This window comes from Aethalodelphis obliquidens, unplaced genomic scaffold (assembly GCF_003676395.1).
Source record: "Aethalodelphis obliquidens isolate GAN/ISIS:26980383/991018 unplaced genomic scaffold, ASM367639v1 scaffold1, whole genome shotgun sequence".
Classification (NCBI taxonomy): Eukaryota; Metazoa; Chordata; class Mammalia; order Artiodactyla; family Delphinidae; genus Aethalodelphis; species Aethalodelphis obliquidens.
Genome location: NW_020837945.1, coordinates 70369280 through 70383355, shown reverse-complemented (window position 1 = coordinate 70383355; position 14076 = coordinate 70369280). Strand labels below are relative to the sequence as shown.

Below are 14076 nucleotides of genomic sequence, written 5' to 3'. Positions count from 1 at the left end.
TTCTACACATCCAGGTGTGCCAGAAATAGTGCATTTCTTTCACCTTAATGAAATGGAAAGAGAGTCAGTCTCTGACTCTAAGCCTTCATTCTGCCAGGATGACAAAACTGATGTCAGTCATTCATCATGCCTCCGCCTTGCCCTGTCATTCTGTTTCAGGGTCTCAGGGTCTTACCAAGTACCAAGGCATGTTAGGTGGCTTTGGCTAGTCATCATCTGTACACAGAGCCAGGCCCTCCTGTTGTCCTATCTGCAGATCCCTTCAGGTTTATGCTCTCTGCTGCTTCTGAGCCACTTTTGGGGACTGGAAATCTGCTGAGCCTGGGAACCGTATGCTTAGAGTCTGTGTACTTCTCAGACCCTCCTTTCTGTGGTCTTGCTGGATGCCCACCAGTGCTGCCAGGGAGTAGGCCCCAGGTCCCCGTTGTTCCAGATCCTGTGGGCCTTTCTCTTCCTGCCCCTGTTCTAATACGGGCGGGGGACACTGCTGTCCCGGGCCAGCTTTGTGGGCATGGATTTATGCATTCATGCTGGGCCCCAGGCTTGGAAGGGCCGCATACTTGGTTTGATGCTTTGCTGTTGCTAAAATTCTTAATAATTTTTGAACACTGTACCCTACATTTTTATTTGTGCTGGGCCCTGCAAACTGTGTAGCAAATTGGTTTTGTCCCCGCATGCTCTCCCCAGGCTCTCTGCAGCTTTTTTTCTGCTTCCTCAGTCCTCGGAAATCTCCTAAGGGCTCAGGCCTTTGAGAAACAGAACCCAAAACAGTGTGCAGGCAAATTCTACTTCTCCCCTGCTGCATATTTCCTCCAAGGCAATAAAATAAAGGTCAGGTTCCTTTTGAATGGACAGAAAAGGAAAGGGGAAAATAAAAAAGAGGAAGAATTTTAAAAGTTAACATCTGAAAATATCCTCTGGCCCCTCCCACTCCCCACCCCCCTCCCCCGATCTTCATCCCCCTCCTGCCTCCCACCTGAGTGTTTGTTTCCTTAGGCCTGGCAGTGAGTCCTGATGCCGAGTCAAAAGCCCATGCTTGCAGACGCCAGGTTAGCAGTTCCACCTGAGGCAGGACCTCCAGGAGGCTGCCTCAGGCATGTGACTCTGCCGGCCCCGCTCCGTGCTGCTCCCTTGGCTTCCCTCCTTTGCCTCTCTAGCCCCTGCATCTTGTCAGAGAGGCGATGCCTGGTGTGAGAGAGGGGCAGGGGTGGCTAGCCTCCCCTCTGGTACTTCTCCCTCCCTTAAGGAAATAGCAGTGGCTCGAGGTTGGAAGATGCCACCCAGGGGCCCAGAATTTGAGCTGGACTAACATTTGCGATCAACTAGTCCAGCGACTCGCAACTTTTCGTCTTTGAATCCATATTCATTTTTGATAATCACTAAAAACCTCACTACCCTGGAAATTCTGATGTGCCTCGCTGGATCAGAGAGGGGTATCTTGGTCCTTTCTTCGAGAAAGATTGCTACCTAAGAATATTAGCCAAGCTTCTTTATTTTCTGTGGTTTAAATTACGAAAATATTGTTTTGTAATATTCCAAATAGAAAATTATAATATTGAACAAACTGTCTACACAGGTCTCTTTAACCCCACCCCTCTTAGGGCATGTGCTTTACTGTCCCTCCCATCCCCCCTGGCCCAGCCAGGTTGAGAATCACTGATCTGATCCTTTGTTTGACCAACTGGGAAAGGAGGAGCACAGAGGAGTTTATGAAGGATTGAGGCAGGTCACCCAGCTTTAGTGACCGGAGTTGGGCCACCACCCCTCTGTGGAGGGTTGCCTTTCCTGGCTCGCTCTCTTTTGCAGGGGCCCCGGTGTAAACAGTAGGCAGGACCGGCAATTTGTATCACTTGGCTTTCCCCTGGCAGATGTTCCATTAAGCTATGAAAAGCATGGATGATTGGCAGTTTCCATGGTGACGGATTTGCCAAGGCTTAGCTCTGAGTGAGTCATGGCTGGGGCGCCCTCCAACGCCATCCTTTTCTGGAACAAGAGAACCTCCAGGCTGTAAAGAGGGGAGAGGAGTTTGGAAGAACAAACACTTTCCGGTCCCCCCACCCTGCATCCTCATCTCTGGCCAGCAGCATGTCGTTTAGGTTCCTTGAGAGATTTTATCCCAAGGGCAGGAGACATCCCAGGAAGAGCAGCTGAAGCCTAGGTTTCAGCGGCTCCTCTGGATGGATGAAGCGAGGTCTCCTGTCCGTCCTCCTCACTGCGCTCCACCACACCCTGTGGCGATGGCTGCAGGGTGGGGCTGGGGCCTCGGAGTAGACTCTGCCTGTGCTTTGTTTCTGACAGCACTCTCCTTCTCCGAGCTACACCACCAAACTTTCTCTGAAAAACAAACATCTCTCCCTACAGGGTTTTCACATACACACATAGGCAGCCACTCTGGGGATCCAGGACCACAGTACATGGAGGAACTAGGAAATGGAAATTCACTGGGAATAATACCATTGTGTGCAGTCATGTAACCCCTGTTCCCAAATCTCAGGCTCTTACTGGAAGGGATAAGGGCCTCTTGTGGTTGACCACACCCAGCATAAAAATGTAGCAGGGAAACCAGCAGCCTTTGCCAGAACATCCAGGTTACCTCCGTGGTCAAGAGCCCTGCCGTTTCTCTGACGTCCTTTGACCTCCCTCGGCCTGATTCTGCACCCCCCACTCCCCCACACACACACCCCGAGAAGCTCTGGAGTCTGCTGTGCTGGCCCCCTGGGTTGGCAGGCTCTCTCCGGGACCCTTAGCTCTGGGCATCCGTGCTGGGCCTGCCTCCAGCCTACATCCCCCCTCCCGGGGTATCCCCAGGTCTCCTCCTAAGTTATGTGTCTGTGGGTGAGAGAACAGGGACCTGCTCGGCCGCAACCGGGTCCTGTTTTAAGGAAGAGAGCCCCAAGTAAGGACACCCTGAAGATGGGGCTCACCCTGCTGCATTCTGATGGACTTGTGAGCAGGAACAGGAGAAAAAGAAGCTTTATAATTATTATACGTGTTTATTTTTGTAGTTTCATTTATAGAATTAATGTATAATTTTATCTGTAATAATTATTATCATTACAGTAGCCTACACTATCAGACACTGTGCTGAGCACTTGACAGTCTTTTATTTAAACCTCACCATGGCTCCCCTGCTTCTATCAGATGCAGATTTACCACGAAGCTAATGAAGCCCGGGCTTCAGGGTCCCTCTCTTGTGTGACCTCCTTCTAAAGCCCCACTCCTAATTTCATATTCATAATGTTGTATTTTTTTTTAAGTTTTAGGCCCCACAGACCCTGTATCCTTCCATAGGTCCTATTATTAATCCATTTTACAGATGAGGAAACAAAGACACAGAGAGGTGATTTCCCAAGGTCACCTGACAGAAGTGGTGAACCCCATTGCTTCCCGTGTGCTTTGGAGAGGATGCTGGAAGCGAGGACACATGTTTGTCTGGCGCTGCCCCTGACCCAGAAGCCAACAAATCTTGCTGGAGTCCCAGCGTTTGAAAGTCCCATGATTCGACACTGTCTCAGCAGCATCTCTAGGGCATCGAGAGGGTGGGTGCTGACAAGTGCTGTCTCCAAGAATAGAGCAAAGAGGGAATGAAAGGTTCCCACCGGAGCAGCAAAATAAACAAACCTGTCAGGTACGGAGAAGGAGCGGGGTTTTGGAAATCAGGTGGAAGGTAAGGAGAGGCAGCCAGAGTCCTTTGGCACCCAAGGGAGTTGTGAGTGAGGGACGGAGCCCATCTGCCCCCAGTGGACATTTATTTAGCACCTTCCAGGTGACAGGCACCGTGCTAGGCACCTTATAAATGTTCTTTCCAACTTTATGACAGGACTGCGAGGTAAATAATCTTATCCCCATTTGCAGGTGAGGAGACCAAGGCTCAGAGCCACGCTGCCTCCAAATAACAACAAAAGGTGGCAGATAAGGTTAAGTCACTTCAGTGCATGGATATTCTACCTTAATGAAAAAGAAAAAGAAATTTATGAACTTAAAAAAGAAAAAAAAAAATAGGCAGCCGAGAAACAAGCTCTAAATGGAAAGAGAAAATTGAAGTTTTCTAAGGTCACAGATTTGGATCAAGAAGCTCCCAGGAGGAAGCTTGGAAGTTCCTTAAGAAAGAGTAAGTGGTCCTTTAACGACCAACTAACAGAAACCAGAAAAGCCTAGAAAAAACGATTAGACTTTTTTTTTCCTTACGAATTCTCATTTTCAGGATCAAAAAAGAAAATAGGGTGGGAGTGGGATTGTGATAATAGGCAACAGGTGAAGACTTTGATCTCTGTGCGCCATGGTTGATGAAGGGGGTGGTGAGAAAAAGACGACCGCTATTTCGCAGATGCTGGTAAGTGGTTAATTGACATTTATACTGGTTATTTTAATCAAGAGCTGATTTTAGAGATGTCTGAAGGGTCAGTTCCTCTCCTGGCCATCCATGTCTGTTGTCACAGACATGAGTCAGGGCACCAAGCCTCAGTTCACCTGTTGCCACCTACCCAAACCGTAAGCACCATGGCAATGCTCAGGAAGGTCTGGATGGCACTGGAGGTTTAGCTTCCTCAACCCGAGCTGGTAGAGTGATGGCCAATACCCTCACCCTCACAGTTAAAGCTGAGACAGTGAAGATGTGCCAAAAGGCCTTAGGACTAGGGTGGAAGAGCGAGTCAGATGGCTTTACCCATATGAAGGAAGCTGTTTCCTAAGTCACATGGTAACAAGGTGCAGCCCATATCATCATCCTGATACAGGGCGAGGACTTGTTTGGGGTAAAGCAATTAACTGCTTCCTGGAACTGGCCGTTCAAGACAAACGAGGAGGGGAAATGCCCTGGACCAGGACAGACTAGTGATTCAGAACTGGTGACAGAAGTTCCTGTGAGTAAACTGATGCTGATTTTAATTAAGTTCAGCACTCTTGTGGGGGGGGGGGGGGGTCACCCCAAATTAATCATGCAGTTACTCTGTTTTAAAAAGAAAAATCCAAAAAAAGCAGGGATGTTAGAAAGAAATGGAGAGAGTGTATGATGTGGAGGAAATAACACTGACTCGAGATCAGGAAACCTGAAGATGAGTTCTGCTGGTTCTGCAAGCAACTGGCTTGAAAACATGTGCAAAATCACCTCCCCTCTTTGGGACTCGGTTTCCTCATCTGTAAAATAAAAGGCTGGAGTCAGGGATCTCTAGGACACCTTCCAGCTTTAAGAATCATTGATTCTAAATAGCCACTTTAAAGAATTTTAGGAAGCCTGCCAAGAAGAGTGTAAAGATCAAATAGGAATTCCAAAATGGACACTTGGTGTTTTCCAAACTGTGCTCCATGGAACACTAACAGTGAATAAAGTGTTTCATTTTTTTAAAAAGTGTTCAATGTCAAATAAGTTTGGGGAAATACTGTGTGCTACATTTCTCTTTTTAGAGATGGACAATGAAAACCAGCATGTTATATGGTAAGTCCAGCAGCAAGAATCTCTCTAATCTTGTTTAATCAATGTTTTCCCAACGTTCCCCCCACCCACCCACCATGGAACCTTTTTGTTTTAGTGCCATATCTGTAAATATCTCTGGGAAATAGTATCTGTTCTACTACACGCCCCCACCCTAAATCTAGCTCTAACATTAATAATAGTATTTTTAAATTGCACCAGAAGCAGAAAGGAAGCAAACTAGGGAATCTCTATTATAGTTGACAAGCATGGGTGAAAAAATATGAAATCAAAATAATTTTTCTAAATCTAACTGGCAAACAAGACATTTATAGTCCACTAGAACTAGAGATCATCTGCTCAAGAATCGTGTAGTCGTGCAGGGGCAAAATTCTGGGAGCCATAGTGTGCAAAACAATCTTAACAGGTGTGCCCGGAACACCCATGGGAGTCACCCTGAGGCTTCCTGTCTGGAGTGCAAGGTGCCGCCATTTCCTTGTCTCTGGGGTTTTTTGTGTATAGTACTGACTACTTATTTTCTGGCTTCTCTGTTTTGTCCCTGAAGCCCACGTCCTGGTTGTCTGGGTCTGACCCATTTCTGAGGGTGGCCTGTGTCAGTGTCAGCTGTTTCTGCTCCCACTGACCAGGATCCCCATGTACCCCACAGCAGGCCAGCTAGTGGGACCTCTAATCAAGGGCCCGGTCATTGACTGTGGAAGGGATTGTGGTGGGGAGAAGAAAAGGGCGTTTGTTCGTTATGCATACAGAACCTGTTTGGAAGCAGGAAGCCATTAGGATTAAGCCATTAGGATTAATCAATCACTTTCCTAGACAGAAGCATCTATAGGAATGGAGTTCTCGTGGGTCCTCATTTCTTAACTTTTGTAAATGATGTGAAGGAAGGAGTACAGAATGACATGACAAACTATAGGAGGTACTAAAATGGCAAAGAGTAAATAGCAGTATGTAATCTCAAAAAGCTGAATGAATAAAATTGCATAAAATTGCCAGGGGCTTGGGGGCAGAATGAGGTCACTGCAGATGGTGGAAGCAATGTGGCCAGGCAGGTGAAACACCAGTAAACCTGGGGACAGGTGAGAACCTTGGAAAACGGTCAGAATTTGGGAGGTCCAGAAAGGGGTGGTGTTAATGATTGAAGTTAGTGGGGCCTGGGAATCAGGTAAACATAGAGGTCCGGCCGGGGTTGGTCTTGGTACCAGATTGTCTGGCAGCAAGCAGTGGGGCCCTAGCCCTCAAGCAGAGCCTCGGTGACGGGACGTGGTCCCAGGAGCGCTGGTCAGAGGACGGCAGGTCCTGGGCATTCCTCTTCTGATCCAAATAAGACTTGCACGTGATAAAAAAAAAAATAGTGCAGAGGTGCTTGTAACATAAAGCAGTAGTCTCTCATCCCCCTACGCCCAAAGAGCCCCTCCGTGGGGGCAACCATTTTTAATACTTTGGGAGCTAACTACATTACCAAGCAATATGCCTATACCTGTAACCTGATTGATTAATCAAAGTCCAGACATAATTTATTGACTCCATGCTAAGAAATAGAGAAGGTTTAGCTCATTTACATGTTACTCCATCCACTTCCCAATTTTTGTTAGTTATATTTTAATATTTAGTTCTTTTTTGATTGCCTTTACAACTTTAAATAATACTCTTAAATCTCTGTTATCAATTCTAGGCCACATCCCTTCACTCCTTATTGTTGGTATGGGAAACTAATATTCTGTGTTGTGTTTTAGGATTAATGTGTTAGGGTCATATTTATTTTATGTGTAAAATATTTTTACAAGGAATGCTTTAGTAATCTTAAGGGAATCCCTAATTTTAAGGGAATCTGAATAATCCTTTTATATTTGTGTTTTAGAGCAATATTAGGGAAGCTATAAGTAGATTATTAGCAGGTTAATGGGCAAAATCTCATGAAAGCTGTAGTTTACAACTTGAAGTGAACACAGTTTCACTCAAACACACACTCTACTAAAAATTTTTTTTTGTCTTAAGATTGCAAGTCAAAAGGCTTTGGAACTTCAAAGACAAGCTTCAGTATTCTTGGAAATTTCTTGCTCGTTTTAGCAAACACTTAGAAACTCCCCTTTATGATGACAAGATACAGAATAATTTATAGCATTAACTTAAAATTTATTGCGACTGGTATATAAATATTTGCTAGCTGTTTCCTTATTGACCTAACAAATTTAATGGCTAACTCACCTTTCAGGTTTTCTTATTAAACTAATCGAAGCTTCTAACATTCAAGCCAGTCCTGAGTGAAGGTCATGGGACTTTTGTTTCCCACACTATTACAACAAAAATATAAGTGCCTTTTCTCTTCCCTCTACTTCTCTTCCCTCTTTTCATTTCCAAATAGCCGTTAGCTATAGCTTTACTTTCACTTCATCAAGGTAGGTAATATTTGTATTCTACTTTGTAGCTATAGTTAAGTCCTCTGTGCTACGTCTATAGGTCAATCTTAGAAGCTAAAAAGCAATAAACGTATATACTACCATGACTATGTAGCTGTTCACTGAAGACTAGAATGGGCTGGGCTAGAATTCCATTTCCTTTACTGCTATTCTGATGTGGTCCTTGTGTCATTTCGGGGAGAATGTTCTGAGTATCACGGCCAAATGGGTTAATTAAAAAAAATTTTTATTAGTTGTTTAAAATCATGTCATATTTTAGTTTGCTTCATGTTTAAGTGTTGACTTTCTTGTTCACTTTTCCTAGAGTTTCAATGAGCTTTTTTTTCTTGTTGCCAAAATATGCAGTCAGCGTATTCTTAAAATAATTCATACTGTCCATTGTGTTGAATCCAGCTCCCATCCAGAGGCATCCCTACTGGGGCCTCCATTCTTCTGCCTCAATCCCTACTGGTTTCTCTGCCGTACAACGGTTATTCTGGGACTTATAAATTCCTGAGTTATTATCGCTGCTTTCTGAATCATGTGTTTTTCTCCTTCACAGTTTATATCCTCATTTTGCTGGAGTACTTGCTTTAGTATCTTCCTCAGAAACTATATGTGGGGACTTCCCGGGTGGTGCAGTGGTTAAGAATCCACCTGCCAATGCAGGGGACAAGGGTTCGATCCCTGGTCCGGGAAGATCCCATGTGCCACGGAGCAACTAAGCCCGTGCGCCACAACTACTGAGCCTGTGCTCTAGAGCCCATGCTCCACAACAAGAGAAGCCACCGCAACGAGAAGCTCACACACCACAGCGAAGAGTAGGCCACGCTTGCTGCAACTAGAAAAAGCCCGTGCACAGCAACGAAGACCCAACGCAGCCAAAAATTAATTAATTAATTAAAAAAAGAAAGAAACCATATGTGGGAGGTAAATTTCCTAAGCCCTTTTTAGCTTAACTTTACTTTTTTCTTTTGCGGTACGCGGGCCTCTCACTGCTGTGGCCTCTCTGGTTGCGGAGCATAGGCTCCGGACATGGCTCACAGGCCCAGCCGCTCCGCGGCACATGGAATCTTCCCAGACCGGGGCACGAACCCGTGTCCCCTGTATTAGCAGGCGGACTCTCAACCACTGCGCCACCAGGGAAGCCAGCTTAACTTTACTTTCATTTAACTGGTAATCTGGCTAAGCCCTTCTTAGCTTAACTTTACTTTCACTTAACTGGTAATCTGGCTGAAACTCTAGTTTCAAAATAGCTTTTCCTCAGAATTTAAATATCAGTGCTCCATTGTTTTGTAGAATTCATGGTTGCTGATGAGAAGTTTGATGCCAGTCTAATTTTTGTTCCTTTGTAAGTGTTCAGTTTTTAATCTTTGGAAATATTTAGGATTTCTCCTGAAATTGCACAATGATGCATTTAGGTGTGGACTTTTTTGTTGTTGTTTACTTTATGGGATATTTCAACATACAGACTTTTGTCTGCCTCAGTTTGAAGACATTTATTTTTATTGCTACCTGGTTATTTTCTTTTATTTTCTCTGTTCTCTCTCTCTGTTCTCTCCTGTTAGTTGGATGTTGTAACTCCAAGATTTCTCCTCTATTTCTCCTATTCTTTGCTCAAAATTTCTACCCCTTTATTTTTCTGTTCTAAATTCTGGGGTATTAACTTAACTTTATCTTCTAGATCTTCCACTGCAGTTTTTGTTTTAGTGATCATGTTTTTAATTTCCAAAACTTTTTTCTTGTTCTTAGATTATTTTTTGTTTTTCATAGCATCTCACTTTATAGGTAGAATATTCTTCTTGGATGTGTCTGGGGCCACTTATTAGTGTTTTCTTCAGAATTCTCTTCTGTGTCCTGATTTGTATGTTTCTTCCAGCCCAGGTGGTTCTGTTTTTATCATGCATGTATCTGTGTATTTGTTGCTGGGTTTTGTTACACACTTGGCGATCTTTGGTTGCTGGTGTGGGTCCCCTGCTATAGTGTATGCGGGTCTGTCTCCCTGATGGGGTTCTTCCTTCATGGGAGAGCTGACGGCAGCACATTTGTGGGTGTGGCTGGCTCTTGAGGAGGGCTTCATATGGGGTGTGAACATCCACACTAGCGGCCCTGGTTTTCCTTGGGCAGTTTCTTTAGATCTTCTAGAGAAACATTCCAAGGCTTTCTTTTCCTTCCCTTTTATTGTGTATCATTTTCTCTATTTTCTATGTTCCAGACATTTGTAGAAACTTTTCATCTACTTAAGGCTCTTTGCTTATAGGCATGTATCCATTTTCCCCCTTAACTACCCTTTTAATAGGATCTTGGGAGGGAGGGGAATGAGAAGAAAGAAAATGTGCCTAACATGCTATTTTAAACAAAAAGACCTTTAAGAATTACTTTTCCCTTATTTCAAAATGATCACTATAGAAAATTAAGAAAGTAGAGATAGACAATAAAATAGAAAATGATCTGTTTTTCCATCACCCAGCAATAACATTGTTAAGATTTTGAAACATTTTCTAGTTCCTTTTTCATTTCTCTACACATCTATTTATCTGTTTTTTTTTTCTTTTATAACAATAGCATCATACCATATGTCCTGCTTTAGAATATGCCTCTGAAATTGAAGCGATAGCTTTGAAATCTCTTTTGATGTCACAGCGTATCCCTGACAATAATGGTGACCTGGTATTTATTGAAAGATGTATCATCACATATTTAGCCAATCCTCTATTTTTAGACATTAGGTTGTTTATAATTTTCACTATTATAAACAAGCATTTATAAACATTTTTGGATAAATCTTTACTCATATCCTTGACTGTTTACTTAGGATACAACCCTAGTAGTGGAATTGCTGGGTCAAAGTTTATGCAGGTCCCCGCCTTGGTCCAACATTCACAGTACTCTATGAAATAGCTCTGCTTTAACTTTCTGGGCGCAAACTTTCACTTCACTCCACTGCACTTGAGTTCCCTCAAGCATTATAGCAAGGGCGTTAAGAGTACAATTTTTGGAATCACACAGACCAGGGTTGAATCTTAGCTTTGCCACTTACTAAATGTGTGGAGGCTATTTTAATTAACCTCTTTGAGCACTTGTTTCCTTTTCTATAAAATTGGGGAAATAATTCTACTTTTCTGATGTGGTGGTTGTGAGGATTAAACGAGATAAAAAATGCACGAAGAGTGCTTAACACAGGCTCTGTCAGGTTCAAAGGGTTCATAAATCTGTAATGACGGGGTTAGACCCATTCCTCTCCCTAAGCCCTTGCAAATCTTCCTTCAAGTCCACGTTCAAGATGCACCCACTCCTGTGGGCTTGTAGAGCGCATGTGGGCTGGACCCACCTGTGATGTTCAGAGCACATTGTCTTGTTGGTTTCCTGTGTGTGTGTGTTTGGACTGAAGCGATGTCCTCACCGTCCCGCACTGTGCTGTTCCTCCTTATCGTGACTAACTGCTTTTCACGCGTGTTCATGGGGAATAGAGTCCATGATGAAAAGGAGCTCGCCACTCAGTGTTGGTAGCATCAGGATGGTTCTTTGGAGTTTGTTTAGAGCCCTTTGGCAGCTCAGGAGCTTTGAACATGGTAGCTGGCTCCGAATATTGGTTGAGACCTGCCCCTGGGACCCCTGAACCCCAGTGTAGTCTGTGGGCAGCAGAGGAAAGGAACTCTGCTGAGCAGGCAGTGGTGGGTACTTTGCTAAGGCGGAGCCTCTCCTGGATGTTGTCCATCTGGAAAGCAGAGCTCAGAGCTCAGCATGTGGCCTTGGGACCTTTGTGTGGCCTGCCAGACGTCTCCCTGGCCCTCATTACTTTGCACTGGGCCATAAGATGCTTTTGAAGCCAATGGGGCTTTCCTCCCGAACTCACCCAACCCACAAAGGTCCCTTTCATGCCTCGAGGATGCCTCCCCAGTTGCCAGGGGAGATTGAGAAGTGCAGTTTGCAGAGCTGCATATGGGAGGGCTTGGCCCTGGGATCCCTTCCAGGAGAGGGCCCCGAGGAGGGGCAGATGATTCGTGGAGTATGCAGCTCACCCTTCTCTCCCATCTGGGTGTCTTTCAGGAGTCATGGCCGGCTTCAACATGGGGGGCGACCTCAGGGAGCCTGCTGCCAGCATCCCCCTGGGCTCCCTAGCAGCTGTTGGCATCTCGTAAGTTCCCCTGGTGGCAATCATCTGGAGAGAGGGAGAGAGAACCCCAGGCAAAAGAGGGGATTGTTCCTTTAGTTCTAAGAGTGCCCCAACAGTGACCTATCTATTCTATATTCCAATCCTCCTTTTAACACTCAGCCAGCTGGAAAATTCACGTCTGGTGGGTTCAGACGATTGCCCTTTCCTACCCGCTGCCTGGGAATGCAGCAAGGAGGAGGGCTGTTAACCAAGATGAAATCCTTTCTTTCCTTTTTCCTCAGACTCCTGTCCCTCCCCCTCCCCCACCCCCATTTTGAACTTGGGCATTTTGTAACCTTTGAGTTTCCAGGGTCATTGCAGGGAATATAAAGAGGAAGAATTTTGCCGTCAGACAGACTACGATTTACATCCCAGCCCAGCCGCTGGTTGGCTGTGTGACTTCAGGCAATTTACTTAACTTGCTGAGCTTCCTTTTTCTTCTCTGTAAAATGGAGGTAATGAGAACATGGGTGCCCCGTAGATTGTGGAGGAGATGCTGTGTGTAACAGCACGTAGTAGGAGCTCAGAGGCTGACTCTCCTCTTCCCCCAGCTCGCCTCCCTGGCACTGCCGCAAGGCTGTCAGGCGTCCCTATTTTAGTTCGCACTCTGCCACCCACGCAAGCAGGCTGGGTGCCTTGGGTCTGTTTCTGACCTTCTAGAATCTTCTGTTTTCTCTCTGTACACGGGAAGAAGCTCCTCTGCCTTCACTGGGTAGGTGTGAAAGGTAATGAGATCCCAGACATGACAAGGGCCCAAAAGGGTTAAAGTGCCTGTATTATTTTAACTGTGATGTTTTAAAAAATATTACTGTGTCTGTTTCACCAATGCTGTGTTTGCTTTTAGCTTGTCATGATGGCACTGTTGCTTCTAGCCAGGTACACAGCACCTGTCTCTGTTTTGTGCTAAATAAGGTGATCTCGTCGGGAAGAAAATGAGGCTGACAGAGAGAAGGTTGGGTGTCAGGCAGGAAGGGAAAGAAAGAGCCCTGTCTCGTTTTTGGTCACAGCTGGGAGGTCCCGGGAGGAGCCTTTAGCCCATCCTCCCGCTGTCCAGATGGGGATGAGGCCGCAGGGGTCATGTGACTTGATCGAGGTCACAGGGCATCTGAGGGCAGAGCCAGGTCCCTGCTGGCCTTTCACATTCGGCTTGGCTCTCTGTCACCTGGGGGCCAAGGAACAGCAGGCCTCCGAGGCCTGAAAGATAATCAGCTTGTTCTGCTGCAGGATAATGGGGTGCAGGGCTACCAGTCAGCCCTGGCCTGCATCCTGGCCACCTAGAGGCCTGGTGGGCCGCTGCTCACCCCCAACAATCTCTGTAATGTAAGAAAGAGGCAAAACAATGATACGTTTATATAGATGTGTGTGCAGGTGTGTGTGTGTGTGTGTGTGTGTGTGTGTGTGTGTGTGTGTGTGTGTATGTGTATGAAATATGCTAGAGGAGAAGAAGTACTGGAAGTGCCCCCCAGACCAGCTGGGGAGGCTTCGTGATGGGCCTTTCTCTGTCCTCTGGGACAGGTCTCCTTGGGAACCCGTAGGCTGAGTGGGGTGGGGTGGGTTGGGATGGGGCTGGGCGAGGGCAGGTGGCAGCTCTGCTCCGCTCTTGGGTTTCTTGCAGGTGGTTTCTGTACATCGTCTTTGTCCTCCTGCTGGGCGCCATCTGCACCCGAGGGGCCCTTCGCTATGACTTCCTGATAGCAGAAAAGGTGGGTGAGTCCTGCACTGCCCGACAGGCTCAGGCCGCGGGGTCACTGATCGGCTCTGAGCAGCAGTGGCTGCCTCCCCCTTGCAGCCCTGCCTGGGGATCCATGTAGTCTCGGGCTCAGGACTGAAGTACAGGGGCCAAAACCATGGGGAAGATGCAGGTCCTTCGTATGGATCCCTAGACCCGGGTAACAACACCTGAAAAGGCACATGCATGCAGGTGCTAAGTAATGGGGACACAAGCATCCCTTCATGTCAAAAATCAGGGCAGAAACAATCTGGTCCCCCGAAATCCCGAGCTCCAGCAGCCCTTCATTTTTGCCAATAGCCTCCCCTTCCACCACAAGCAGGAAGTGCTACTTGCAAGAAACGGGTAGGAAGGAGGAGGCTGATGG

The 14076-nt window shown here is 46.1% G+C and overlaps 1 protein-coding gene across 1 annotated transcript in view; it reads left to right on the top strand.

Annotated features, from left to right (window-relative positions):
• Window positions 1-14076, top strand: part of SLC12A8 (solute carrier family 12 member 8) — a 131354-nt gene that overhangs the window by 79786 nt on the left and 37492 nt on the right. Inside the window, exons 6-7 of the mRNA XM_027107034.1 lie at window positions 11875-11962; window positions 13596-13683. Of these exons, the coding sequence (XP_026962835.1) occupies window positions 11875-11962; window positions 13596-13683 (176 nt within the window). The remainder of the gene's footprint in view (window positions 1-11874; window positions 11963-13595; window positions 13684-14076) is intronic.